The 27,608-nt window shown below is 43.2% G+C and overlaps 1 protein-coding gene across 1 annotated transcript in view; it reads right to left on the reverse strand.

Moving 5' to 3' along the window:
• Positions 1 to 26,769, reverse strand: part of SUFU (suppressor of fused homolog (Drosophila)) — an 86,667-nt gene extending 59,898 nt beyond the window's left edge. Inside the window, exons 1-2 of the mRNA XM_009079148.1 lie at positions 26,641 to 26,769; positions 3,665 to 3,801 (exon numbers count right to left, since the gene is read on the reverse strand). Of these exons, the coding sequence (XP_009077396.1) occupies positions 3,665 to 3,801; positions 26,641 to 26,741 (238 nt within the window). The 5' untranslated portion in view covers positions 26,742 to 26,769. The remainder of the gene's footprint in view (positions 1 to 3,664; positions 3,802 to 26,640) is intronic.
• Positions 26,770 to 27,608: the final 839 nt, after the last annotated feature.

Below are 27,608 nucleotides of genomic sequence, written 5' to 3' on the forward strand. Positions count from 1 at the left end.
CTTACTCTCCATTCAACTGGACTCAGCAAAACACCTCTGTGATAACTAAAAAGTTGGCTGTTATCAAGAGATAAGGATTTAGCTCTTAGCATAGCTTTCAAAGTAAACAATCTTCTGACATGCGAAAGCGCTTGGAGCCTATCCAAAAAGTTCCTGCCAGTTTTATTCTTTAACTTGCTTCTTGTTCAGAGTGGATTCATAAGCAGCACTTCAGTTGTTTCAGTTCATCAAACAATTTTAAGGCTCCTTTGGTGTATGAATGAAACTCCACAGATTTTTTTCTTTTAACAACTGAAGAAGACAACATTAAGGTACACACGTCAGAGCCAAACAATGCTTAGCAGTGTGGCGTTCGACAAATGCTCCAAGTGGTACAGGTAGGAAGACACTGAGCAAAAAAGAAACTTTTCATCATGTAAAACAATGTTGTTGTGCCACAACCTGCCTAGTGCCCAGCAGGCTTCAGAAGAACCACCTCTTCAAATACTTCACAGTTTTAGTTTTAACATCTGACCAGAAAGTCCTGAAGGAAACCAAGGCAAAAAGCTGATGATAGAAGCTCACTTGGCTTTGCAGAGTGAAAATGTCAAACTGGGGCAGCAAATCCTATTCGGCAGAAAACAGAAAGTAACACTCCTGAGGACTGGGTGCCTGATTACCCAGGATTGTTGCAAGGGAGAACATGGGAACTGCCCTGGAGACTGCCAGCCTGAGAGGGGACAGCTCGTGGGAGTAAAGCAAAAAAAGTGGGACACAACAGATACAGCAGAAGGACTGGAGACTCTGCAGAGCAATGGAGGGAGAGAGCTTTGACTAAATTAGAAAATTACTGCATATAGCTGTGGTCAACTGGCATTGTCCTGAGGGATCAAGAAGAAACACAACACAGTATGCCCCATTACAAGTCTTAATTTTAAATGCATAATCTTGTCAGGATTAACCTGACATCTATTATTAACCAGAAGATTTTAGCCTGAGAAAGTTCTTATTCAAAAGAGACATGTGATAATCAAATTTGTACTAAAATAAAACTAGAGCTGGTTTGCTTCTTGCAACAGCATACAGATTTCTTTTATACAAGGCAAGGACTGGTTGGTGACACTTGGTGACAGCACACAGCTGCTTGCTGAAGGGCATGAAGCAGTATGGAAAAAAACCTCAAAATTCAATGCTTCTGTAATAATTTAATGGGCCTCTGGAAGTCTTTCACTGAGCCTCTCTACTTGAAGTGGAGCCATCACCAATACTAGATCAGGGTCACTGTAGCTTTGTTGAGCCAAGTTCTAAACCTTTTCAGCAAAAAGAGATCCAGCACCTCTCTTGTAAACCATTCCCTTCCTTTGTCACTCTCCTTGAGAGCAAGTTTTCTCTGAAGCCCTTCCAGGGCCTCCCATAGTGCAATTCAGAGCTGTAGCCCCTTGATGTATTATATAGGGCTTGACCCCACAATCTTGTAGCTACCCTCCCAACAGCTGCAGGTTCTGGTTAGATCATCCTGCACCTTCTCCTCCCAGGCCTGCTCTCTCCAGCTCCCCTCGTAGCTCACATGCCCTAGCACCCTGACCACCTTGAACTCCATCCAGTTTTTCAGTATCTCTTAAACTGGAAGGCCTAAAACAGGGCACTATTTTAAGCGAGGCCCCCCCAGTGCTATGCCAAAGAGGTAATAACTACTTTCAATCTGCTGTTCATACTCTCTCTAAGGTAATCCTGCAGGTGGTTTGTCCATTGTATGCTGAGTGTAGTGTTGGCTCATATCAAATTTTATAGCCAAAGAAAGAAGTCAATTTATGATTCATACACTGTTGTTTTTCATAATGCAAATTGAGAGCTAAACACCCAGAGGCTAGAATCCATTGGCATGTATTTGAGCAGTGCCTTTAAAGAGTCGTGGTGGACAGAAAGCCAAAATCAGCATGGAGAAGTAGAGGATAATACTGGAGGCCCTCATAAGTTCACACCAGATTGATATGCATGGGCACAACCACACATTTCACTCTAAAAACAGTTCACTAATGCAGATGGGACCGCATTAGTGCAGGAACCAAACAAGGGAGGTCTCCGCCCTGAGTGCCAGCTTAGTCACCAAGAAGTTTGCCCTGAAGTACCCTACCAAATCCCATTTCACTCTGCAGACCTCCTCTCACCCATGAAAAGACAAACAAGCAACTGCTATAGAGAGGCTGCCTAATGGGCAAATAAAAGGCACTGAAACTGCTCTGTTAAAGAGACTGTTGCAAGAACATACCTTGGGCTAGGAAATTTAAAAGGCTCCAAATGTGGTTTTATGGGTAGGATAAGTTAACATACAGCATGTATGTTAGGTTGTATCTAAGAGGGACTAAGAATTTAGACTCAGATGTTTTCTCTAGACCCTGCAATCAATGCATAGAAGATGTGAGTATGAATTCATCACTGCATGGTCAGTATCAAAAAGCCACTGTACAACACAGTTTAGGCAGGATGGGAGCCTCAAATAATGGCAAAAAAAATAATGACAGTCACACGGACTTAGATGCTTAACAGTAGCAAAAATCAAGATAGAAAGTCAAGTAAAATTTCAGGTGGTGACTGGGGAAGACAGTTACACAGCAAAGGTTACAAAAAGACAAGCAATAATCTGTGCTGGCACTGGTTTCTGTCAGCCAATACTTAGAAAAATACCCCACAAGAGTTGCCACTGTCTCAGAAATTTAACACAGAGGTTAGCAGAGCCATCCTGTTCTTATCCAGACCTTTTCCCTTGGAGAGTCAGCCAGCTGACTGAAAACCAGCAGCAGAATCAGAAGTTACTGAGCAATTTATTAACTAGTAGAACAAGTACCAAACGTTATAAATTCAATAATCATTGATATAGACGATACTTTACCTGCAAAGGACCTCAAAGTAGGTTAAAAAAATGTTCTTCAAATATTTTCATTCAGATCTTGTGACGCCGGAAAGTGCCTTTCAAGTACATTAGGCACTCAGCCATTCCACAGATCTTCATGTGCTCACACTAAAACTAATATTCAATCTACTGTTATAAAGGAAACCCTGAAAGTGAAGTGCAAGAGGATGGTTCGTAGGCACCTTGGTTCACAGGTTTCTGGCAAGCCTCCATCCGCATTAATGATTCCCAGTTGTTAATTCCTTGGCCCTCTCAGCCTTGGCATCCCTTAGGACTTTTACATTTTGCCATTTCAGCAACTCCTTGATTACATACATTGCTACTGCTCAACTGCAGGGGCCATAAAGGCAGAGATTTGCTTGTGATGGAGCTGCAACATTTTTGGAAGTTACAGTCCTTCTGCTGAGAATCAAGACCTTACCAGATGGCTGCTCCTCAGCCATTCAGGATAAGCAAATGTGTTTTTCTTGCCGAGAGAAGGAGAATCCAACAATGCAGGAAAGCAATAAAGAGTTACTGGGCAGAATTCTCATAGCGACAGACTCTTCTGTACCTTCAGCTTTTCAATACTTGGGATCTGCAGTTACCTGAACAGCAGTTGGTTTTGTCCCAGCAAGGTGGGCCACTAAAGGAACACACTCTTTTGGATTCCCATACAGAGACAATTCCCAAGATCTGACTGAGTGCCAATGAGACAAATGTCACACTGGGTAACAGATGTACTTCAGAACTAGAGCAGGAAAAAGTGAGGCCATACATTTAACCCTGCGGTACCTGACTGGAAGACGTATCTGGCCAAGCCTTGCATTAGTTCTGCAGGCCAGGTGGGAGGTGCTGACTCCCCTGTTTCTCTCTTCAGTCGAAACGTCAGCTCAAATCCAAAACCACTTGGTCCCTCTGTTCCCGTAAACCTGGAGGGAATGAAAAATAAAATGTCACGACATACTTCATGCAACCAGAGCAGGTCCTAAGGTTAGGACCATGGCAAAAGGATGAGTGTTCTCCTCATAGAACAGCTAACTTCAGAAATTCTCCTTCAGTCTACTCTGGCTCGAATGGCATAAGGTGGTTGGGTTAGTTGATGTAATACAATCTCAAAGATAACTATCACAGCAGTGTTTCCAGTCAGAATAATGCAGCCCTGGAACCATGACTTCTTTCATGGAACTGGTGGGATTTTCAGCAACTCAAATTTGTTTTCAAAACATCATTGTAAGTTTTGCACTTATAGCTAAATGGGAACACCAAAGAAGGTACATAACAGGAAATAATATTGTTCCATCCTTGTGAATTCAAATTTCTATGCATTGAGAAGTGGGACACAGGTGAAGTACTGGGTAGTAGGTTTCTGGGTTGAAGCAGCTGAATATTCTGGTGTACAACATACAACAGTGGAGGACAATAGTGGAAAAGCATTGAATACAACAACCACTGTTCACGCAGCAGTAGTGTGTCCATTTTCCCATCTGACAGAGATAGGTGCAAGTTGGTTGGTGTGGTCAGACAGGGTGTACTCAGGAGAACAACGTCATAAAGTATCAAGGCTGTAAGAAAAAGGAGTAAATAAAGGACAGCTCACAATACTATTTGCTTAAACAAAATTAGTCACAAGAATACTTCTGTGGAGTTTTGTCATATTTATATATATGGGGAATTTCCTGCTCCAAGTCCCAAACAGCTAAAAATGCCATATTTGTCTGTAGAAAACAAAAAACATCATGGGCAAATACATAAGCTTGCAAATGTGAAAACAAGTTAGGGACATCCATGTGATTTCTACCACTGTCATCACATCACTTGCTCATTTGCTGTGGCTATTCCACAAAGGCAGAGGAGAGAACAAAGGATTTACACTGAGCATAAAGACGCCTGACAGAAGCTTTCACAAACCAGCATCATTCTGCAAGTTCAAATCTCCAACACCTGCAGCTATTAGCAAATTCTCTGGAGAAATTTTGCAAATGTCTTGGATGCTGGTACCTTGCTGGCACATATCAAAGACACAATGCACAAAGGTTTAGTAACACTGTACAACTTCTAAAAACAGTCAAACAGAGCAGTCTGGAAAGTAACAAGAGCACTTTCCGTTTGAAAAACACAGCTCACCAGCAGAGCAGTGACCAGCTCCAAGTGCTGGAAGCACTGTCCCAGTAACGGGGGAGCAGAAATGCTCTACAGTGACCCTGCCTAATGACAGGTGTTGAAACTGATCAGACTTGAGCACCAATGTAACTCCATCATGCAAAGTAATGGAGGATTCCTTGAGGAAAAGTTTTACTGTAGTAGACTGTCAAATGATGTAATAAAAGTAGCTAAAACACAAGGCACAGGCAGATTAAGACTACGGGACAGACCAAAGAGGTAACAATAGTAGTTACAATTACAATGCACCTCAGACAACCTGAGATGGAGCATTTGCAGGAAGGAAACATCAAAATCAGTATTTTCTATCTGCATGTGGCCCCAGGAACAAAAACTGAAAGCTGCAACACAGCATTAAGTTTCTGTACTAACAGATCTGAATATTCCACATAGTTTGCTTTCTGCTGAACTCTGCAGTCTTGAGTGAAAGCTTCTTTTTTTTTAAATACTAAGGGAAAACAACTTGGGAAAAAACCCTATGACTGAAAATGAAGTACTGAAAGTCCATCTGACATCTGCAATGAAGAGGACTAAACAAGTAAAGTAAAGTAAAGACTAAACAAGCAAGTAAAGACTTGATTTCAATAGTCATCACAACAACATACAAGCAAATTCATTTTTGTTTCACTCCACATTATCCTCAACAAATACTTTGAGGCTAGAAACATTTCAGAATGCTCAACTAGTATATATAAAACCTCTTTTAGGAAAGAAGCCTACCTTTAAGCAACAAGTCAAGAACATTTGGTTCTTAAACAGAGCAAGAGGCTACTGAGTACCCAGGCAGGGAGTGGGATCTGACTGTGCAGTAAATCCTGTGCTCTGCAATCACATACACAGGTCTACCAAACAGACTGATACAGGATGGGGATATCCTCACAAATGCAAAGTTGTACTTTGTACATCTGAGCGTCCCTGCAGTGTTTTATTAGTTTCACATATCAGTTAGCAAAGGAAAACCAGAAGTATTTCTTAAAGGGAGAAGCAAAACCGCTTCAAAGTGGATAGTTTTTAAGGATTGATTCCAGGAAAAAGTACAAACCAAAAATTGAAACACATTATGAATGGGTCAATTTTAGGAAAGATCAAAGTTAACAAAAAGTCTTCAAGTTGATTTTTCATAGTTAAATTTTTTTGGAAAGTAAGATGGCTCCATATTGAATTTCCTTCTTTCAAGGCACATTCTGAAACAACAGAACTTTACTTCCAATATGCAATGAGCTAGAGTTTTGTGGGCTTTTTTCTTTTTTTGGACTTCTTGGTTCTCTGCTTCTCAAAAATAACTCTTTCAGAGAAGACCACACATGCTTTACATTGATCTGCATGAAACTTACTGGGTAACAGAAGTGTTCAGGTGAGTGAGTATCCATCAAATCTAAAGCAACATTTGCCTTCAGGAGATCATTGCTGATCAGCAACATATCAGTAGTCACAAAGCAGTAAAACTGACAGGCAATGCTATTTACACAAATTTGCTTGTATGGTAGTGAAAAAGCCACTAAAACAGAGAAGAGCTGCTAAATAGAATAAAAGATAAAGAAACAAGCATTAACTTACTTCCTTCCCAAGATTTTAAAAAACTCCCAAAGAATCAAGAGTACTGACAAAATGCAGCAGCATACAAAGCTTATAATTCTGAAATTATCACAAAAATCTCAGAAAAGTCCTATCTGCATGTAAGAGATTTGTATTTAAAGATTAGATTTTAAATGTTTTTGAACAGTTAATGGCCACAGGTCGCTGAAAATACACAGCTTTGCTAAGAGAAAATTTAAATACATGCAATTCACCTGCACTGTGCAGCTGCTCTGAGGGAACAAAGTGGAAGTCTTTGATCTGTTTAATTCTAGGTGGGTAATCTGGTTCAGAGGAAATTGTGACATGTGGCTTTAAAAACCTGTGATTATTTTGGAACTCCTCTATGTTTAATTTAGACAAGCCTTTCATAGGAAGAACTATTAATATTCAGAATGCAATTAGGATAGTAATTTTCAGTTAGCATTTCTGCCAAAACTTTTGCTTTTATTCTTCAAGAAAGACTTCTTTTGAAGGTAAATTGAATGTAATTTCAGCAGCTTCCATCAAATTTCTCTCACTGAACAATGGACCATAATCCAGGGCCAGAGCTCCTGGCCAGGGTTTGGAGGATGCACCTGAGGATGAAGGCAGACACAAGCTTCACAGCTACATAAACCTGTAAATTAGCTGCATCCTTCTGACTCCTGGCCTAATGAAAATCACAGCAAAGTATCCAGCAGCCAAGTTATGCAGCTTAGCTTCCCTTATGGAAGACCTTTTCACTAGGATGCAGGTACTTAACATAGCTCCAACTCCAAAACTTGTGAGCATAAGGGTGTATCATTCTGCTGGCAAAGAGACATGGAGCAGCCACAGCCATCAAATGCATGGGAAAGATTTTGCCTGGTTAGAAGCCCAAGACCAAGATACATGTGCAAATGGTAGGCAGAGCAAATGGTTTATTATCCCCAACAAGGATAAAGGGACTCCTCCCTTTCATTCCTTGTGGAAACACTGGATTCTTATGGCAGCCCCCTCATTGTAGAGTATATCTCCAATGCTTGAGGGTTGTTTTAGGTAGATGACAAGGAACTGGATAAGAAAAATGACCACACCTTGCAAGCTTGTAGATGTTCAGACTCTTACTTCTTCCCACACATTCTGAATGTCCCCCAAATTTCCAGAAAACTTCTAGAAAAATCAACCTTCAGCCAGCTACAGTAAAAGAACAAGCTAAATACCCCAAACAGTAGTTCCAGAAGACTGAACAAGCCTCATTTCCACAAAGAGCTGGGTGGAGGGGTGAGGATAACCCATAGATGGAGGAAGTAGTGCTAAAGCACATGTGAGCCATGACATCTTCCACTGACCTCCCCCGAGGTTCACTGCTACCTGCACCTGTAACTAACTTCCAGGAGGCAGCAAAGTGTCCACGGCAGGTCAGTGTGACACTGACTCCTGTGCCAGCTGCAGGGCCAACACGCTTTTATTTTACACTGTGTGACCCACAGAAGCAAGATCCTGGCACTATTTGGGGTTGGTTTCTCTGTGGGCTAGGGAGGTGAGGACTGGGATGGTGGGTTGGGGGGGGTTGGTGATGATTAGGCTGGTTGGTTTGATTTTTAGTTGTTTTGGGTTTTTTTAAAATCCGATGGTGACTGATCCAGACTTCAGTCAATTTAGAACAAAGGTTCTGGAGCTCAGTTCAGCATCTTAACACTGAAGTGCTTTGTAGGTCATTTCTTCAGCAAAACTATTACAACGCAGCAGTCCAAAAGTGCCTCAGCTTTACAGTAAAACAATGATCTGAGCATGTGCAGAAGAAAACCTCAAAATCAGTAGTTTTTATCCATGCATTACCCAAGCTACACAAACTGAAAGCTGCCGACACAACATTAAGTTTCTGCACAGACAGATCTGAGCATTTCACATAGTTTGTTTTACACTTTGGTTCTGGTGAATCTTGCAGTTTTGAGTGAAAGTTTCTTATAAACACTTCTAAAATGCTAAGAAGGAAAAAATACAAATCCATATTTTGCCCTCAAACTAAACAAGCTAACTATAAAGAGTTGGCATGGATCACACTGTGTCCACCACTGTTTGTCCCCTCCAACAAAAGGGGACATCACCTTTATAGCCAACTGAACTGCAAAGCAGCCAGCTAAGTTTTTACAAAAATAAATACTGATGGAGAAATTCTTGGCTTGCTGCTGCCCACTGGCACACACCAGATAGTTTTATATTATGACTACAGCAGTAATGGAAGGCTCTGGTATCTGCCAAGTCAAATCCAACCCTATATTTAATATTAAAACCTTATTTTGTCGCACGAACAAAAATAAACCTCCTGAAAGCCAAGGTCATATATTACATGCCATTCTCTGGGTTAAAACTCCCTTTATCTGTTCAGCAAATCAGCTCAGCAGAACAAACCACACTGCAGCACTGCACATATGCTGAAGGAGCCTGGTTTGTTCCTTTAATGAGGTAAGAGTTTCACTGATCACGATATTTAGTTCCAGCAAAAGAATCCAAAGAAATAGAGGCCCCTTTATTTACAGAGCTGTGCAGCCAGGCCCCCGGAGCCCCCCACCACCCCGCACTCTGCCAGGCCCTCTCCTGAAGCCACACACAGAGAACTGAAAAGCTGCTCCCCTCTGCAGCAGAGTACCCAGGGCGTTTTTCACATCAAATAGCCCAGAGCTTAAGAGGATCAAAAGCCAAAGTAGCCCTTTGCTTTAAAAGCAGCTCTGAAAACCAGAGGCTTTTCAGTTTAAATCAAAGCTATTTGCCAAAGCATTTTCATTCTCACTTTTGCAAGGTAGGAAAGGTTTGCTCCACTGCAGTACAAATGGTTGTACTTCTGCAATTCTGCTTTTGAAAGCTACACAGCTCTGGACAAGGAGCAGAGTGTACTAGGTGTTTATTTTTTGAGAGTTTAAGAGTATGTGTATATAAATATATTAGGTGAACCAATCCCTGAAAACGGGAGTTTATGTAGGGACATGCTGGCCCTTCACTGTGATTATTTCAGCCAGGCAACAACAAGAAAGTCCTTTTAGGATGTTTGGGGATAGTCAGGACTGCACTTTCAGAAGTCACAGCTGCATTCCCAGCAGCTCCAGGGAGATAAACCAGGTCTTTCCAGGGTAGTGATGGCAGGTTCACAGTACTCTGGGCTGACTCGTCCCAGCTTCAGTTTTCAGCTCCATCACCGCTACTTTTGTGAAGCCACTTAAGATGCCTTTCGCTTCAACTCCCTAATTGCATCTCCCCACACCCCACAAAGACAAAGTTTCCTGCTCTGCTGCTGGCGAGCTACTCTGATACCATTTTGAAGGCTGCACAAATACAGTATCACTACATTTCTAAGCCTGACATCGGGAAGAACTGTTGTTATTTCCACCCGTAAGCAGTTTTCATTCTATCCCCATTTCCCATCCCACCCCCCAAAAAAGCCCCAACACAGTAATTGTCAATGCATAGCTTTCAGTACTCCAGGTCAGCCTATCAATGCCTTTTAGAAGCTTGAGAAGGTGGTTAAACCAAGCTGATGGGCAATATTCATCACTCTGCTTGACAATACCAAAGTATTTCAAGACCCCAACTCTCAACAGTGTTTTAAGACTACAGAGCTAGTCCCCATCCCAGAAGATGTTTCTATTACCTTGCAAAGAGACTGCTATCAGCAACACAGAGGAGTGGCATAACAAAAAGCAACAGGTACCCAATGACTGATTCACAGGTCCTCCCTGAGAAAAACCAAGATGTCATTTCCCATTCACTGCCCACATCTGCTCACAAACAAGCAATGCAAAGAGTGGTCTCCTCTCTACACTCAAGTAGAAGCCTTCAGCAGGCTGTTACAGCCACTGAGCTGAACACTTTAGTGTCTCCTCCTGGGAAGGACATCAGGCAAGAGCTGATGTGCCCCGAAGAAGATTATGCACAGTTTTCTGCATTCTAGCTCCAGGTGCATTACACAATGTCTACCTACTATAAGCAAATGACTCTCAGATTCCAGAGCTTCAGGGAGAAACAAAAAAGGACCCTTACCTAGTGCTTCCAGCATCTTGCCTAACAGGAAATGGTTGTTTTTAGTGCAGCTGTCAAACAAAATAAAGCTCTCATCCCAGAACACAGACAGCATGCTGGGAGGCTCCTGTGAAGCAATTCCATAAGAAAAAAGGCACAGCAACCCCCTTACATGAAAGGCTTAAAAAGTATCCAGAAAAGTTATTTCGGCCAAAACCTACCTGCTCACTCACATATACTCCTAGATTGTTTCCTGGCATTGAAAATAACATCAATTTTAAAGAAAAATGCGTAAAAACATTTGAGAGAAGCAGGAGATGGTTATCTGGATGTCAGATGGTTCTCTCTTCAGAGCAATCAACAGGAAATTCCATGAGCTCTTGCCACCCCAAACTTGCACATAAGATCTTAGTGGACTTCTTTCTAGCTTGATTTAAGAAAAAAACTTCACGCATAAGCAGGGCAAATACTAATGCAGAAAGAACACATGCTCAAAGATTTCTGTTCACATAAAATCAAGGTGGGAAAGCAAGAGACAGTACTCAGATGTCTATGGCAGCTGCTGCTTAGAGCATGCTCTTGCAGTACATCATATTAAACGTGTAAGCCATCAACCAAATAGAAAACTCTTCTAGAAACAGCAAGTTAAATCGTGTTTAGAGAATTATTCCAGCATCTAAATCCAAACAGATGGAGCAGCACTCGCTCTGCAGTGTTTTGGAGGGGAGTTTCTCAGCTTTCCGAAATGCTCATGTAGGACCCACTTAGAAAGCATACACTGAGGCAGAGCAGAGTAAAATTGGTGAATCAATTTGTGCTGGTCAGCATGAAAACAAGAACTGTGCTTCACTGAGCTACCATTCAGCAAGTGAAGTGCTGTTACAGGGCAGAAGGGGAAGAGGAAACCAGTTAGAGTTTCACTCACACATACACAACACCGATTTCACAGATTTTGCTCTTCAGCTTCTTCAAAGTTCAGCCAGTGACAATCTTGCCTCTGAGGCCTGGAGACTCATGGTTTAGATTTTGTTTGAAAAAAATTGTTTCTGTAAATAACAAATGGTCATAAACTGATTTTTCCCCTAAGCCTTCATACCACATAAAGTCAAGTCAACCTTATTCCTTTGCAGACACAACTGTCTTACACAGTGTCACTAGACAGTGATCAAACCCCAGAATAGGATCCAGGGATGCTGTGGAAGTTGGTCCACTGAGCAAGCATCAACTTGAAACTTTTGGAGGTCCCTTCCAACTCCTGTGAAGCATCATGGCCAAGAACACAGTTATGGACTTTTACTACTGGTACCCTGTATCCACAACTGAGCTGGCAGGACCCACAGCTGATAACTCACAAACACTTGACTTAAACTCGTTCTGACAGCAGTAGTTACTGTAGTCAGCTCCTGCTCAGCCACATACAGGAAACAGCTCCTGAACTAGGCTATCTCCAGCCCAGTATGTTAAAGTAAAGCACCATCAGTTTTCTGGACACTTTAATGTGCTGGGCTGCAAGTTAAGGCAAATTAGGGGTTGCTTCTTTGAAGTTCCATTGGCATGCCATGAAAGTAGCAGCATTTGGAAGGACAGGACCATGTTGGAGGTTAATCCCTTTGAGCTCTAGAGGCTTGGAAGCATTATTATCTCATTCTGGAGAGCACCAACATACAGTGATACACTTAAGGGCAGTGCATGTAGATTAAGGACAAAAGGCTGTAAAGACCCTATCAAAGCCAACGGGATTGATCTGCCTCATTAATAACACTAAGTCAGGAAACTTCAGAATACTCCTAACGTGATAAAACAGCATCCAGGTAATCTAAATTAGATCTCTTGTCTTATACAAACTTCTCATCCTCAACCAGTTACTTAAGAATTTAATTATCAGATGTAAATAATGATATTTCCCTGCTTCAAAGAGTAACGTGACACACTCATCATATAGGAAATGCTTACATCCTCCATCTATCAAGGTCACAAGAGATGGGAAATTAACTCCACATTCTGCACAGCATGGACAAATACTGAACATGGGAAATGACTAAATCAACAAAATATGAAACAGGAGGTTGCATGGGATGAGTCACTCCTGACTCCAGCAAAAGATGTTCATATGAGGGCAGTTTACATTTTATTTTCTTTACTTTATGGTGCATGGATGTAGCTATACCAGTAGGTGACGGTTTGCTCCCCCATTACAGTCATAACTAAACTGATGAAACCAAACCATTTCATCTTCATAAGTCCCAAAACAGCTTATTAAATACAAATCTATGTGAAATCAAGTAACTAGAGTAATGACCATGCTCTTCAGCTCAAAGGCTCACACATTTCTCCATGGAGCCACTCTGAATTCCCACCTTATGGCCAGCAGAACCACTCCCAACCCAGCCGAGATATCCCTCAGAGCACAGCCAGCACCACAAGTGAGGCTGTACTTCTTGGCAAAGACAGCACAAACAGTCTTACTGCAATGGCCTGGGGAAGTTGCAGCAGAGTTGCATCATCTTAATGCCTACTGAAAAGATCTGGAAAGAATAGCTAAAAGTACAATAAGGATTTACTATCGCATTCACAGAACAAGGGTCAAGGCACCAGTCAAAAAGAAAACTTACGAAGATCTGTATTTAACATTTAACTTAAGCGGTCTGCTTATTTATGCTGCACTTCAGGACAGCTCATCCTTCATTTCTACAAGGCCCAGCAGCGCAGTGCTCTCGTTTGGCCCAAGCTGGAGGTGATTCTGCAAACAAAGAACGCAGTCACTGAACAACACAGTGCACTGGGGAAGACAACCTTTCAACTGCACATGGCTCCCATATCCTTAGCTCTGTATTACATGGAATTGTAATATATCTCCACAACTTCACCTAAGGGCTCAGCTGCAACCTCACCAGGCAAAGGAATATAAGCAAAAGGCCAGTTTGAGCCAGCGTGACTGGGAAGGACAGTACTGCTGTGCATGGTAAGCAGCCGGGAAAAGGGCACCAACTTTCCTTGCAGTGTCTGCTGGCTCCTTCCTAGCTCCTACAGTGGAAAGTTCTGCAGCTGCTGGGAGGAACCCATTCGCATAACAAAAGTGGCTTTCAAAAGCAGTATGGGAGGGTGGAAAGAATAAGCGAAAAACCCAAAGCCAGAAGCTACACTGACAGCTACAGTTAGGGTTTTTCAGCATTGCCTTAAAGGGCTCAGGCAAGGATCAGGGCTCCAATATGTTACATGGAATATAAACATTGGTGTCTCCCATTACTTTTCTCCTGGCTAAAGAGCAAAATATTAAGAAAAATCATGCAAGAAACAACTTCAGCACACCCTTGAGCACATTTTTAGGACTCTCATACAATTAAATTCTCAGCTGTGCAATACATGATCTTGAGGCATAAAAGGTATTCAGGAGCTCTTAGGAGCCTGAACTCCAACAGATTTCAAGGAGGCTTTAGGCACCCAAGTATTGTTGGTTGACAAGAAGCTCAACATGACCTGGCAATGTGCACCTGCAGCCCAGAAAGTCAACTGTGTCCTGGGCTGCAGCACAAGAAGTGTGGCCAGCAGGTCAAGGGGGTGATTCTGCCTCTCTGCTCTTGTGAGAGCCCACCTGGAGTGCTGCATCCAGCTCTGGGACTACCAGCGTAAGAAGGATGTGAACTTGTTGATGCTAGTCCTGAGGAGGACCATGTAGATACTCAGAGGGCTGGAGCATCTCTGCTATGCACAAAAGCTGAGCAGGGGCTGTTCAGCCTGGAAAAGAGAAGGCTCCAGAGAGGCCTTAGAGCACCTTCCAGTACCCAAAGGAGCTACAAGCGAGATGGAGAGGGACTTTTTACAAAGGCATGTAGTGATAGGACAAGGGGGAATGGCTTTAAATGGATAGAGGGTAAGTTTAGATTAGATGTCAGAAAGAAACTCTTTACTGTAAGGGTGGTCAGGTACTGGAACAGGTTTCCCAAAGAAGTTGTGGATGCCCTGTCCCTGGAAGTGTTCCAGGCAAGGCTGGATGGGACTTTGAGCAAGCTGGTCCAGTGGAAGGTGTTCCTGCCCATGGCAGGGGAGTTGGAGATCAATGATCTCTAAGGTCCCTCCTCAAACCAAATCATTCTATGATCCTGATTGACCTGGAATTCAATCCCTGATCTTTCACTTCACCAGCTGTGGAAATCAAGACAGGACTGCCTTACCTGAATGAGCTGTTACATAGTTTCATTTCACCACAAAAGGTGCACTCGAAAATATACTGATGAGCATCATGAGAGATCTTAATCAACTAAACAGGCAAGTAAAGGCCCTTGGAGCTCGAGCTGTAATTCCAGGGAAAAGAAAGCACCAGACTGCTGGTGAAAGACTCCCAAAAGCGGAACATGAGACAGTCACAATGAAAAGTCTACTATAGATACTTTTTCTCTTTTATTTTTTTAATTCTGCCTTTAAATGTTAAGCTTCTCCTGCAAGACCATCTTTCCTTTGATGCATTTGAAACTTCCAAAGGTAGGAATCATAGGCTGGTATTTTTAATCTACAGAAATCAACACTGGCTTGTGAATGTTACATGAACTCCATTTACTGTAAGACAAAATCAGAAAGGATAAAATAAATCTTGGCCTCTTAAAAATCAAACAAAGGAAGAAAGAAAGCATCATTCACCACCTTCCTTACAGTGGGTTCAGGCTTACCCCAAAAGATTTTAATAGTGGCAAAAATAGTTTTGCCTCTCAGCCAAACCACTTCAGTTATGGAAACTGCAAAATGGCTCAGCTTGTCTTTCAAACAGAAGGAAAGTTGGGAGAGACATGTCAACTTCCAGCATATTTCAGTACTGCTTGCTTTTCAGTACAGTAAGCAGAAACACTCTCCTCACGTTCCTGAACACTTCAGGAGGAACAACTTACCCAGTAAAACACAGAGTTCAGTCTCCAGCTCATCACAGCCGCTCTGTTACAGAAAATCCCCCATCTATCTCTGAACACTAAATTCTTTGCTTTTCTGCTTAATGTTACTCTTCTGGGTAAAAAGGAATTCAAGGCCCAGAGACATTATTTTTGCGTAATAAGGTTATACATATGGATTCAACTTAGCTAGGAAATGTCAACTTAAGGCTTGTCTTCATGAGGAAATTTACTGTAACTAGTCTACCAGTATAATTATATTGCTGTAGTTCTACTGGTAAAATTCCCCTGTTGAGCCTTATTCATAACAACAGCTGCCTTTATGGTTTATTTTTGTCGACTACGCCAAAAAAAGGCCCCTGCTCCAGAAAGGCCACAACAATTCACAGGGGAGGAGGGGAAGGAGCTGTGCCAGTGCAACTGGAGCAGTAGAAAGAATAACAGTATGGAAATGGCAGTATTTCTCTATACTACTGAATTATTTGATACAAAAAGAAGAGCAAAATACTGTAAGAAAACTATACTGCACATCATATATCACTGCAGGTAAGGTATGTGCCAGTTTCATGCCATATTTCATAGCTTTCCTTAAGGTCCCCAAGCCAGACACTGCTCTGCATCAGACCCTTCATGTGCATCCTTTTGTTCCTGCCTTCTTCCCAGATGCTGCAGCGCATTTCCCAGGATCACAGTCTTTCCCTCCACTCCCTTCCAGGAGCGATGCCTTGCAGCCCAGCAACTGCCCAGGGCCCCCTGGACCCGCCAAAACAAATGGGCATCAAACACCAGTCCCTCTGGTTTATAGTTTGCATCTCAGGGACCAAGGATAGCTGGAAAGCAAAGAGCACATTTTGCAAAAAGGATTTTAAAACAATTGCCCTTCACTTCGACAGTGCAAGAATGCTGAGCTAGACAAAACAATGAGCCATCTGTGCACTCTTCCCTCCTTCCCTTGTCTCTATCCTACGGGCTTAAATCAGAGCTCCCCAAGAATGGCAGAGTTCCCCTTCACCTCCGCCCACCCTGTTTACATCCTGCAAAAAAACAGTTTTCTGGCCTTTTAAAAATCTTTTGGTTCTTAAGAGCCCTTGCAAAATCTTCCTTTAAACCTCAGCCCTTTGTCAGGTGGTATCCAGTCTACCCAGCTTTGTCAAGTGATCAAAAAATGCCTCCCACCAGTGATCCGTTCCTTGTTTACCATCCCTGGAGGCAGAGTGGCACTCAGGAGCCCTAGTCACCCCTTTGTCGAAGGAAGGGAATACCATCTGAATGGGAGACCACCAAAGATTTGCAGTCCTCTTTTGTTAGCCTGGTGTCACTGCCTATTGGGCCTCGATTCAAAATTGAGATGACAGTAGAGAGGCAGCTGAGCTAGGTAATCACTATGGAGTTTCCAGCTTAGGAGTGAGAAACACCAATAGCTCAAATTTTCAAATAAAATTGGCAGCTTTATCACCAGTGGTAATTTGCCATTACCAACTGCAACCACTGCCTCATCAAGAAACATACAGTATTCTAGTAGCTAGTCAGGTAGGTGTGTTCCCAACACTAAATCTGGGTTGAGGGGAAAAAAGGGATTAGGTATGAATAACAGCATTCAGATTTATCTCTTCAAAGATACATTTTGTTAGCATCACTACTCTAGGCAGCAAATGGATAATAAAAGCCAAGTATCCTTTGATCTCACAGCTGCAATGGCCACACAGCTCAAAAATGCATTTCTCTTCATGTCCCACTGAAAAAAAAAAGCCCACTATCTTTTAATTCTTGGTTTTTAGAACATCCTAAACAGATCTTTATTACATAAACAATCTTTCACTAGCAGACCCAGTTTTGATCCTCAGTTACTCCTCTTCCTGGCAGGCTGAACTCACTGGGAGAGCAGAGCCTTCGAGCTCTCCCACATCATTCAGTACTAACCCATCTGGGAGATGAGAGTAAGAAAGCCTCGTCTCGGACCAACTCTCCTCCCATGTGCCAAAATCATAAATGTGGAAGCTCTGTTGGCAAAAAAAACCCCAAATCATCCAGTTTGAGCACTGTGCTCCTTCCCCTGCATGGCAGCAAGAGGCTCATCTTACCAGGATGCATGTGCAGTGGCGTTACTGAACGGGAAGCAGGACTTGCTCAGCTATAAACCTACTTCCCATCTTTTTCCCTTTTTTTAATTGAAAACAGTCTTCTTTTAAAATCAACTACTGTGCTGTAAATGTTAAACGAGTTTCCTTCAGTGCTTCAAAAAACCATTCCAAATCTAGCACAGTTCAAGCGTGGCCTCGTCCCACACCCTCTGCATGCAGACTCAGATAGACCACAGCACAAAGAGAGCTGCTCTCCGTAGGTGGGCTACATCTTTCATTTCATTAAGGGTACTAACTACCTCCAACACATGACATTTAGAGGCCAAGTGCACTCTGCCTGTGAGGAGGGAAAAAAAGATTCCCGTGTGGTGTGACCATAGCTTCAAGGGAGGTCTGCCTCCAGCAGTGCAACACATCTTACAGGGTTCTGGTGCCATTGTGAAGTGATTGGAGGAACACCCTCAGTGAGACTTGTAAATAGGCACAATGCTTGGTTTAACTGTTTTATTGTCTGGGAAATGGGAAGTTGAACCTTACACGATTACGTTTGTGCATATGCTTCTATAAAATGTCTCCACAATTTCTGAACTTGTTGGTCAATGAAGTTCTTCAAAGGAAGAGTTGTCCCCCAAAATGTCACATTTCTATGAAGTATTGCAAAAACCAACAGCCGGACATAAGAGAAGGATCAACAGGCACTCCAAGTAAGCAAATTTCAGTAGAAGTACAACTGTATTTCTAGACACCAGAGAATCCACACAGGTAAGACCTGTTTACAAGCACCTTCATTTTGTGAAAAGCTTGGTCTAGCTTGTAGCTTTATAGGCATGGACAAAATCCAACCACAAGACAAATCCAATAAAACACATCTTATTGCCCCATGCAGCTAAACTACTCATTTCAACTCTTGACAGATTCTCAAACAAGCTATCATTAAAAGAAAATATCCTTTTTGTCACAGAACTCCCTAATTCCTTGGCCTGTCCCTTCCCATTCTGCCATGAACCTTCCTCTTCCCTCTGCCTCTGACAAAATATTAAATGGAGGAATAAGCATTACATTATTTGGGATCAATCTTTGACAGACAAACAAGACCTAGGAAGAAAAACAATGTCTAGAATATGGTGCCCACCCTGAACTCTCTCTCCTCCAAGTCCTAGCTCTTGTACGTTTTTCCTAAACTGATGCTCACCAATATCCTCTTTCATGTCATTCCCTTTAGCTGGGGCAGGTGCTCCACCTCCAGCAATGGTACAAAGAAGACACTTTTCTTCAGTACACTGGCTAAAGTTCAATTCCCACAGAAGAAGCAACATAAAGCAGGAAGTTATTGGAGATCTGGAAGAAGGTCCTCAGGGTGACTGTAAATCTCCACAACCAACCCATCACAGTCACAACTCAAAGTCGGACCCAGGAATAGAACCATCATTTCCTGACCCTCAGTTTGAGGATATGTTCCCAAAACTCAACCTCATTTCCCTATTCCCTGTGCTGAAGTAGCTGTCACACAGCCATCTCTGACACCGCAGGTGTCCTTTAACTTCAGAGCTAACGGCCTAGGAAACAAAATTAGGATGAGTAAGGATAGGTTTACACATCCGTGTGATTATTCAAGAAAGTCCTCAGGTTCCTCTGTGTGAAGTATGCTTCAACACCACACTTGAAAGCAACTGGGCACCATGAAAGATGGAAGAAAATCATAGGATTGAAATAATTTCCTTTGAATTCCAAGTTCAACTCCTGAATTAAAGTGATTTGATCTTTCCTCTCTCAAGGTACATACGCTCAACTCTACAAAGCTTATCTGAAATATGGATCTACAGCAACCACCACCTCTCTCTAATTTACTGTCTTCCAAAAGGCCTCTCATTTTATCACATGTTCATGAAAACAAAGAGGGGCAGAGTCAGTCTCCCCCATTTTAAAAGAGTTCACTGTCATCTTGGAGTCGGGTTTAATATTTCAGCAGTGCTTTAGCCATGTAGTTTATAAAGCACTTGGGGACTCATTAAAAGCAAAATTTAAGGCTAAAGGCTGGCAAACTGAGGGCAGTGAGCTTTTAAATTTATGAAAGGCTACAGAACTAAGAGGCCACTAAAGTGACAGCTGTCAGCACCACTCCATCCTACATTCATGCAGGTTCAAAGGAGAAGCCAGCACACACTCAAAAGAAAGAGAGCACTCGTTCCAACTTTCAGGCTATTTTCTAAATACTCCTTTCAAATTCCTTTTATACTCAGGAAAAGCCTTCCAGAAAACATCCACCCCTCTGCAAGCCTTGCATTTGTTACCTGATCCAGTTTTGCGCTCCTTTTTCTTCCTCCCAGCTCTAACAAGCATCCTTGCCCTTTTACAAGTTGGGGTCATTCAGAGGATCTATACAAGCAAGCAGAACACAAGCTGGACTGGACATCTTGAAAGGCTCATGCTTACCCTCACCTTTAATAAGGAAGCACCACCCACAGAGACAACACGTTATCCCGGCATGCAATGCTCCCTTCTGATCCAAATGGTAAGCAGCACGAATCAAAAGGACCACAGCAAGTTGGAACCTGTTGTCTCGGCGGGTGGTACCCTGCAATAGAGGTGAAGGCAGCTGTAATCTCTTCGAGTTTATGCAAATAGGATGCTGCACTTCAGCTCCTGGCTAGCTGCCAGGGAAAAAATAACAAACCACCAAAACCAAAAAAAACCCAAACCCCACCACCCCTGTCAATATGAAGTTGATGTAGTAAACATCAAAACACAGTTGGCATGTTTCTTCTCAGGATGTGGGAAGGCCACAAATCTTATCTCTTAACCTAGCCATAATTTAAGCTTTGCTTTCTATTGTAGCTCTGAATTACAACCCTGCAATTTTAATACAAGTAAGGCTATTCAAGGTGTTCAGGAATTCCATAGCATCGTGGTTCTCATTTTTCCATGCAGTTTTTTAGAGTGCAAACAAAAAGGGAGAGCACTCGAACTACAGAACAGTTAACAAGAGATTCAACCACAGCCTTAGAACAAACTGGAGACAGAAGTCAGTTTGGTGAAAACACACCCTTCTTAGCTCCCTGGACAGCCCTGCAAATTCCTGTGCCAGCACAGTCTGAGGCTGGAACACACCATGGCACCACAGTGTCATATAATCACAGACTGGGTAAGGTTGGAAAGGACCACAATGGGTCATCTGGTCCAAGCTCCCTGCTCAAGCAGGGTCATCCTAGAGCACATGGCACAGGATTGCATCCAGACTGTTCTTGAGCATCTCCAGTGAGGGAGACTCTACAGCCCCTCTGGGCAATCTGTTCCAGTGCAGTCACCCACACAGTAAAAAAGTTCTTCCTCATATCCAGGTGGAACTTCCTGTGCACCAGCTGCTGTCCACTGCCTCTTGTCCTATTGCCTGGCAGCAGAAAGAAGAGCCTGACTCCATCCCCTTGGCACCCCCCCTTCAGATACTTACAGACACTGATGAGGTCCCCTCTCAGTCATATCTTCTTGAGGCTGAACAGCCCCAACTCCCTCACCCTTTGCTTGTAAGAGAGATGATCCAGTCCTTTAATCATCTGTGTTGCCCTCCACTGGAACCGCCCCAGGAGCTCCATGTCTCTCAGGTACTGAGCCCAGAACTGGACACAGTACTCCAGACATGGCCTCATTAGGGTCAGGTAGAGCAGGATCTCCCTTGATCATATGCTTTCCAATGCACTCCAGGATACCATTGGCCCTCCTGGGTGCGAAGGCTCACTGCCAGCTCATAGTCAACTTGTCATCCACTGAGACTCCCAGGTCCTTCTCTGCAGAACTACTCTCTAGTAAGTTAACCCTCTACCTGTACTGGTACCTGGGATTATTCCTCCACAGGTGCAGTACCCTACACTTGCACTTTTTAAACATCATTTTGTTTCTCTCTGTCTAACTTTCCAGCCTATCGAGAAGTCTAAACTCCTCCTCTTAAGTAGAGAGCTGCTCTTCCTAATGCATGCCAGGATTCCACTGGCCTTCTTAGTCTCCAGGGCATACTGCTGGCTCCTGTACAGCTCATTATCCACCAGGACCCTGAGGTCCTTCCAGGTTGGCCTGGAAGCAGGTTGACTCCCAGCCTGTACTGGTGCCCAGCATTATTCCTCTCCAGGTGCAGGACCCTGCATTGGCCTTTGCTCAATTTCAGAATGTTCCTCTCAGCCCATCTCTGCTGCACTCTCTGAAGGACAGCACAGCCCTCTAAGGCCACTCCTCCCAGCTTTGTATCAACAGCAGATTTGCTGAGGAGGCACTCTAACCCCTCATCCAAGTCACTGATGAGCAAGTTAAACAATACTGGCCTCAGTATAGAACCTTGGGTGACACCACTAGTGACAGGCCTCCAGCTACACTCTGTGCCACTGATCCCTCTAGGATCTGCTGTTCAGCTAGTTCTCAATCCACCTCACTGTCCACTCATTCAACCTACACTTCCTGAGTTTGCCTATGAGGATGCTGTGAGGCAATGTTGAAAACCTTGCTGTAGTCAAGGTAGACAATATCCACTGCTCTCCCTTCACCCATCCAGGTAGTAGTTTCATTGTAGAAGGCAATCAGGTTGGTCAAGCATGATTTACCTTTAGTGAATCCATGCTGACTACTCCTGACCACCTTCTCGCCTTTCATGTGGGTAGAGATGGCCTCCAGAACGAGGTACTCCATCACCTTTCCAGGGATTGAGGTGAGGCTGACTGGCTGGTAGTTTCCTGGGTCTTCCCTTCATGCTCTGTTTGAAGACCAGGGTGACATTTGATTTCTTCCAGTCCTCAGACACCTTTCCTGATCTCCATGACCTTTCAAAGATGATCATGAGCAGCCTGGCTATGCTGTCCAGACCGCTTTCTCAGCACTCGTGGACATATCCCATCAGGGCCCATGGACTTGTGGATGTCAGGTTTGCCTAGGTTTTCTCTAACCCAATCCTCTTTGACCAAGGGAAAGTCTTCCTTCCAATATTCCTTTATCCTGGTGTCCTGGACCAGAGATTCCTGAGGACTGGTCTTGTCAGTGAAGACTCATGCAAAGGCAGCATTCAGCAGCAGCTGAAGCTGCCGTTGCCATCGATGGAGTCTAAATCCAGCTATGCCTGCTGCTGCTGCCTTCCTCAGGCACCTGTACTCCACAAAGGCAGAAGTCACCATCATGTCTGGAAACTGCAGAAAGGATCAGGTACCTGTGCCTGGACCCTGCTGGCAGTCTGGCATCGGAGCACAAATCTGCAATTGCCAGCTGAGGCACCACACTTTGTGCAGATGCACAGGTACACATTTCTTGCTCCTGGCATTGCTGTAGGCAGTTGCTGACAGCAAGGGGTGGAGAAGGGTGCAGGACCTATTGTCTCCTCTCCCACAACTGCACTGGCCAGATGCTCCTTGCCAGAGTGCTCACATGCTACATACACAATTGCCACTGCAGTGCAGAATTACTTCAGAAAGCAAGAACAGTCAAAAAAAAAGGCTCTACTTTAACCCCGCTGAATAGATTCAAGAAGTTACACATTTGTTTTGACTTGAAAGTACACAGAAAAAGTTATAAACTAGTGTAACTTGCAAAACCATCCTGGAAGGATTTCTGCTACCATTCAAGTTGTGCAACATGCTCGACTGGAGACTTATTTCCATGCAAGCTGCTTGGCATGAAATCCCACTGAAAGGCCTGTGGTTCCCCAACGCTGTCATGACGTCATGATTTAGGATTTTTTGAGCTATCAGTCCAGCACAGCCGGTGTCATGGTTGCCATTATACCATGAAACACTGAGGGGTTTCAAATGAAAAAGGCTTCCCCATCTGAAATGCTTAGATTTCCATCATATTCTCTGGATTCTTAAAACCAGGCCAGTTCTGTAAGCAGAGTATAGCTGATATTTAAGCACAGCAGGAAACAGTGCTGCTTTAACTGAAAATAAATCTGTCAACAAGGAGGCACAGGGAGAGCTCCACTTCAGGCTTTTCAGGTTCTTATTAAAAATATAAATTAAAGTCAACATTTTCACATTACTTGCTACATCTGTTTGCTATTCCATTATAAATAAAAATACAGAGGCCTCCAATTCAGCATTAGTTCACAAAAAAGAAAAAAATCAAAAAGTCCTTTTCATTTAATACTGCATTGTAATTGTTGCTGTATTACCAGAAGAGGTCCACAAGAAATAAGCCAAAGTCATTACCCAAAGACAAGCTGGGCAATTAAAAAGACCTTTGGCAGTATACTACCTTTCCCCTTCTAAAGGATGAAGGACAGCAAGGTTATGGAAGCACATCCCTATTGTAGGAGCTCTGCTGTCTGTCACAAGCAGATACAGCTCTGCACTCATTGCAGAGACAGCTGGGAAATTAGAAAACCCCACAAACTCACTCCTATCTCCAGAACAGCTGAACAGAGTTCAGTGCCACACCAGTTTCAAAGGAAATCTGGCAAAAAGATTGAAATAACTCCCCTGTCACTACATGCTCCTGCCAGCCATTCCACAGCATGCTTTACCTGGGACAGCAGAATCTCAAAGCCCTTCAAGCCATCAAGAGACTGATAACATTTTCCTAAACAAAGGCTTTCTTAAATGCCCTGAGAACAAGAGCCTGCAGTGTGCACCCGGGACTGGGAGACTGAGTGCAGCTCCCTTGGCCACTGCATTTCAAGAGCAGTTAGCAAACAACAATTGCCCTTGGGACAAGAATTGCTGCCAACTGCTCAGCTCCTTTGAAAATCTTCTCTCAGCCAGTCCACAGTGCTCACCTGGAATACCTGCTTACCAGGTAATAATTTCACCTTCAGTGTTTAAGAGATGTCTAAGTCTTGACAGCTCTGCTACATGCATAATTGTATGTTAAGACTTTCAGACACAAAGGCAGAACAAACCTACTCAACAGCACATGCAGTATTAAGTTTTGTAGCTCCATGAATGAGCTACTGCCCCCAAACTAAAGGTGACAGACCACAGACAGCTGAACATCTCAGGGCAAGTGTCACAGCAACACACAACTGTAGAGCCAGGAACACTGATCCAGCCACAAAGACAGGAGGGAAACACACATTTGTACTCAGGGCATGGAGATCATTTTGATGGATCTAAGCAGGTCTGTGCTGAAGAGTTTGCAGCCAATATTCCCCAAGCAGCACAGCAATGATGGCTCACAGTTTCGCTGCTGTGCCCAGCTGCAGCAGCCTCCAGTAGCATGGTAGCAGGGGCAGCCAAGGCACACCAGCTCTCTAAGCCTCCTCCCAGGATCACAGACATGCAGGGCAGTCAGGGACTTCAGACCTCCCAGAGCACAGCACAGACTTTCCTCCTGCTTCACTCAGCAGGCCTCAGAAACCACCTGCAGCCTATGTCTAGAGATGGGAGCTTAATTCCTGTGCCCTGCAACCAGCAAAAGGCACATTCCACTATCTCAATCCAAATTTTCAGATCAAATCATGTAACAGTACAAACAGATAGGAGGTCTCCTGCCAGGAAGTTAAAGTTGTGACATTCCACCTATGTGATGCTTTTGATTCTCCATCCCCAAGTATTCCACTACACAACAGGTTTTGGTGTAGCTGACAGGTTTGGGGAGTGAGAATCCAGAGCATGTGCCAGGACCAAGGAGGCTGTGACCTTACATAATTTGCTTCTTCATTCACAAAGACACACCACCCTTCATGTCTTGAGCTGAGACCCTCATATCCACTCCAAGCTCTCATCCAAAACCATCAGGAAAGGGTCTGAGCAAAGAAAACAGTCTCACCCTGGGAAAAAGTCAGGCTGACAATTCACCAAAGTGAGGAGATCAGCATAGCACTTACTCCCTCCAAAATTAGTCCCATCATAACAAGACGGGCAAACACAGGTTATGTAATCTTGGCAACCAGACATTTTCAGTGGCAGAGGTGAAAGATCATGATCTGAGAACAAAGGCACCACATGAAGACCTCCATGTCCATGCTAGGGTCTCTTGTAGAAGAGAGGGAAGGAAGACTTAATTTCTTTTACTTGCCCTACTTTTTCTCTGTCCCTGCAACTAATGACTGAGGTTTGTTGTTAGCAGATGTGTTGGCTAAATGTCCCAGGTAGATCTCTGTGACACTAGGGCTCTGTATAAACACCAGTCTTAAGAGACTTGTCTTCTGAAAAACAGTTCTGTAATCACAAACATAAGGTAAAAATACCAGGAAAAACTGCCTGCGTGCTGCTGTTGCAAGAGAAGCACTTGGATGAGAAAAACTGGTGGCTGAATCTTAACCAAGAGAAACAAAAGGGGGAAAGCTTGAGTGAACAAACTGAGGCCTTTGCTGCACCATTCATCACGGACATGCAACTCTGAAACAGTGCAAAGACAGTTTCACTAAACTGCAACAGCAGAAACCATCTGCCATCTCTGGCTGGTTAGAAGGCCATGCCCACAGCCCCAGGATCATGACTGCTTGGCTAATGCTCCTCACTTTAACTGGAGTTAAGGAGCAAGGTCAGTTAAAAAAAGTTAAGAATAAGGTCAGCTCACGCTGCCTGCTTAGTCTAATACAAAATGCCCGCTAAAAACCATCTATACCAACAATCTAAGATAATTTAATTACTGGAAAAAAGACAGTCAAACAATTAAAGTTTTATGCTTCTGTTACACAAATTGGCACTTTACACAGCAGCCACTGGGGTGGCAGTCTGCTGACAGTAACACTGCTGCGCCAGCAACAGCAAAAATGCCCTTACAGCAGTTTTCCAGAGGAAGGCATTTAACATGCACAGGGAGGGGTCAGGATTTAAGTGCATGACCATAACAGACTACCAAGAGTGAAAAACACAACAAGGCAGACAGTTAAAAAGAAAATTTCCCAACCAGTTAAAAGTAAATAAAAAATAAAACCACAAAAAAGCAACAACAAAACACTCAACACTGAAAGGAAAAATATATTGCATTCAAAGCCTACAGAGGGGAAAATAGGAATTCTTCTACATCCAAGAACAGGAATATGTCATCCTTTGTGAGACCAGGGCTAGGGTATTCTCAGCATAAAATCAGCTCTTCAAATAATATGAACAGCAGGACAGGGTTTTACCTATATGCCACCAAAATGCAACACAAAACACAGCTACAGAAGTTTGGTGACACTTACTCATGTACTCTGTTGTCTCCATACAAGTCACTTAACCCAAAGCTGACATAGTGCCAGTGCTCAGGAACATTCAGTGCTGGGTTTCCCAGGTTTCTGTACATGCTAACATAGTCCAGAGGGTCAGGTCCTCCCAACCTGCATCAGAAACAGAAAGATTCTTAGGTAAGTTAATTTATTCAAGACAAATGGTAAGTCTCCCCAGGTGCTACAAGAGATTGTCCAAAGACCTGGTCTAAAACACAGCTAGTGACAAAATTAAATTAGCACATTCAAGTTACCTCTAAAATAGAAACAAAATTAAGGAGAAAGGTGGGGTTAAGTCCCAAAAGCTTCAAGCACAGGAAGGCAAAGTGCATGTGTGCAACACACTACAATATTTTTAAATGTTAAAGCATAAAAACTTCTGGAAAATCATATTAAAACTTCCAGAAAACACAAAGAAAATTGGAAAACTGTACTAGTAAAAGAGCAATAGCTGTATCTGCATTGCAAGCTCTTAATTCAGTCCAGAGGCACATACCATAATTAAAAAAACCACTGATGCTATTACTCAAAGCAGAATTTGAAATGGCTACGTTTTGAGGAGAGTATTCCATACTTCTGAACATAGATGAAGCAGTTAAAACAGTGGAGGAGAAAAACATTGATTCAGAAAAATTAGCACCAGAACTTGTAAAATACAACACTTGCATTAATCAAGAACAAGTAGAAAAGCACCACTGCACCCTTTGCTTCAATATTAGGATGGGTTCCTTAAAAGAACATTACTTAAAAGTCACTGCAGCACAGCCAGGTTACATGAGGCAGCAATCAGCAGAACTTGCAGCCACCTTTCCTTCCCATTGCAAGGCACAGCAAGGCTGGTGTGCCAGCAGGGAGCACGGCACACTACCCCTGCCACTTTCTGTCACACCTGACTGCAAAGGCAGGACAACTCCCTGCTGAAGAAAGGAACACCTACACTGTTT

This window comes from Acanthisitta chloris, unplaced genomic scaffold, assembly GCF_000695815.1.
Source record: "Acanthisitta chloris isolate BGI_N310 unplaced genomic scaffold, ASM69581v1 scaffold22637, whole genome shotgun sequence".
Classification (NCBI taxonomy): domain Eukaryota; kingdom Metazoa; phylum Chordata; class Aves; order Passeriformes; family Acanthisittidae; genus Acanthisitta; species Acanthisitta chloris.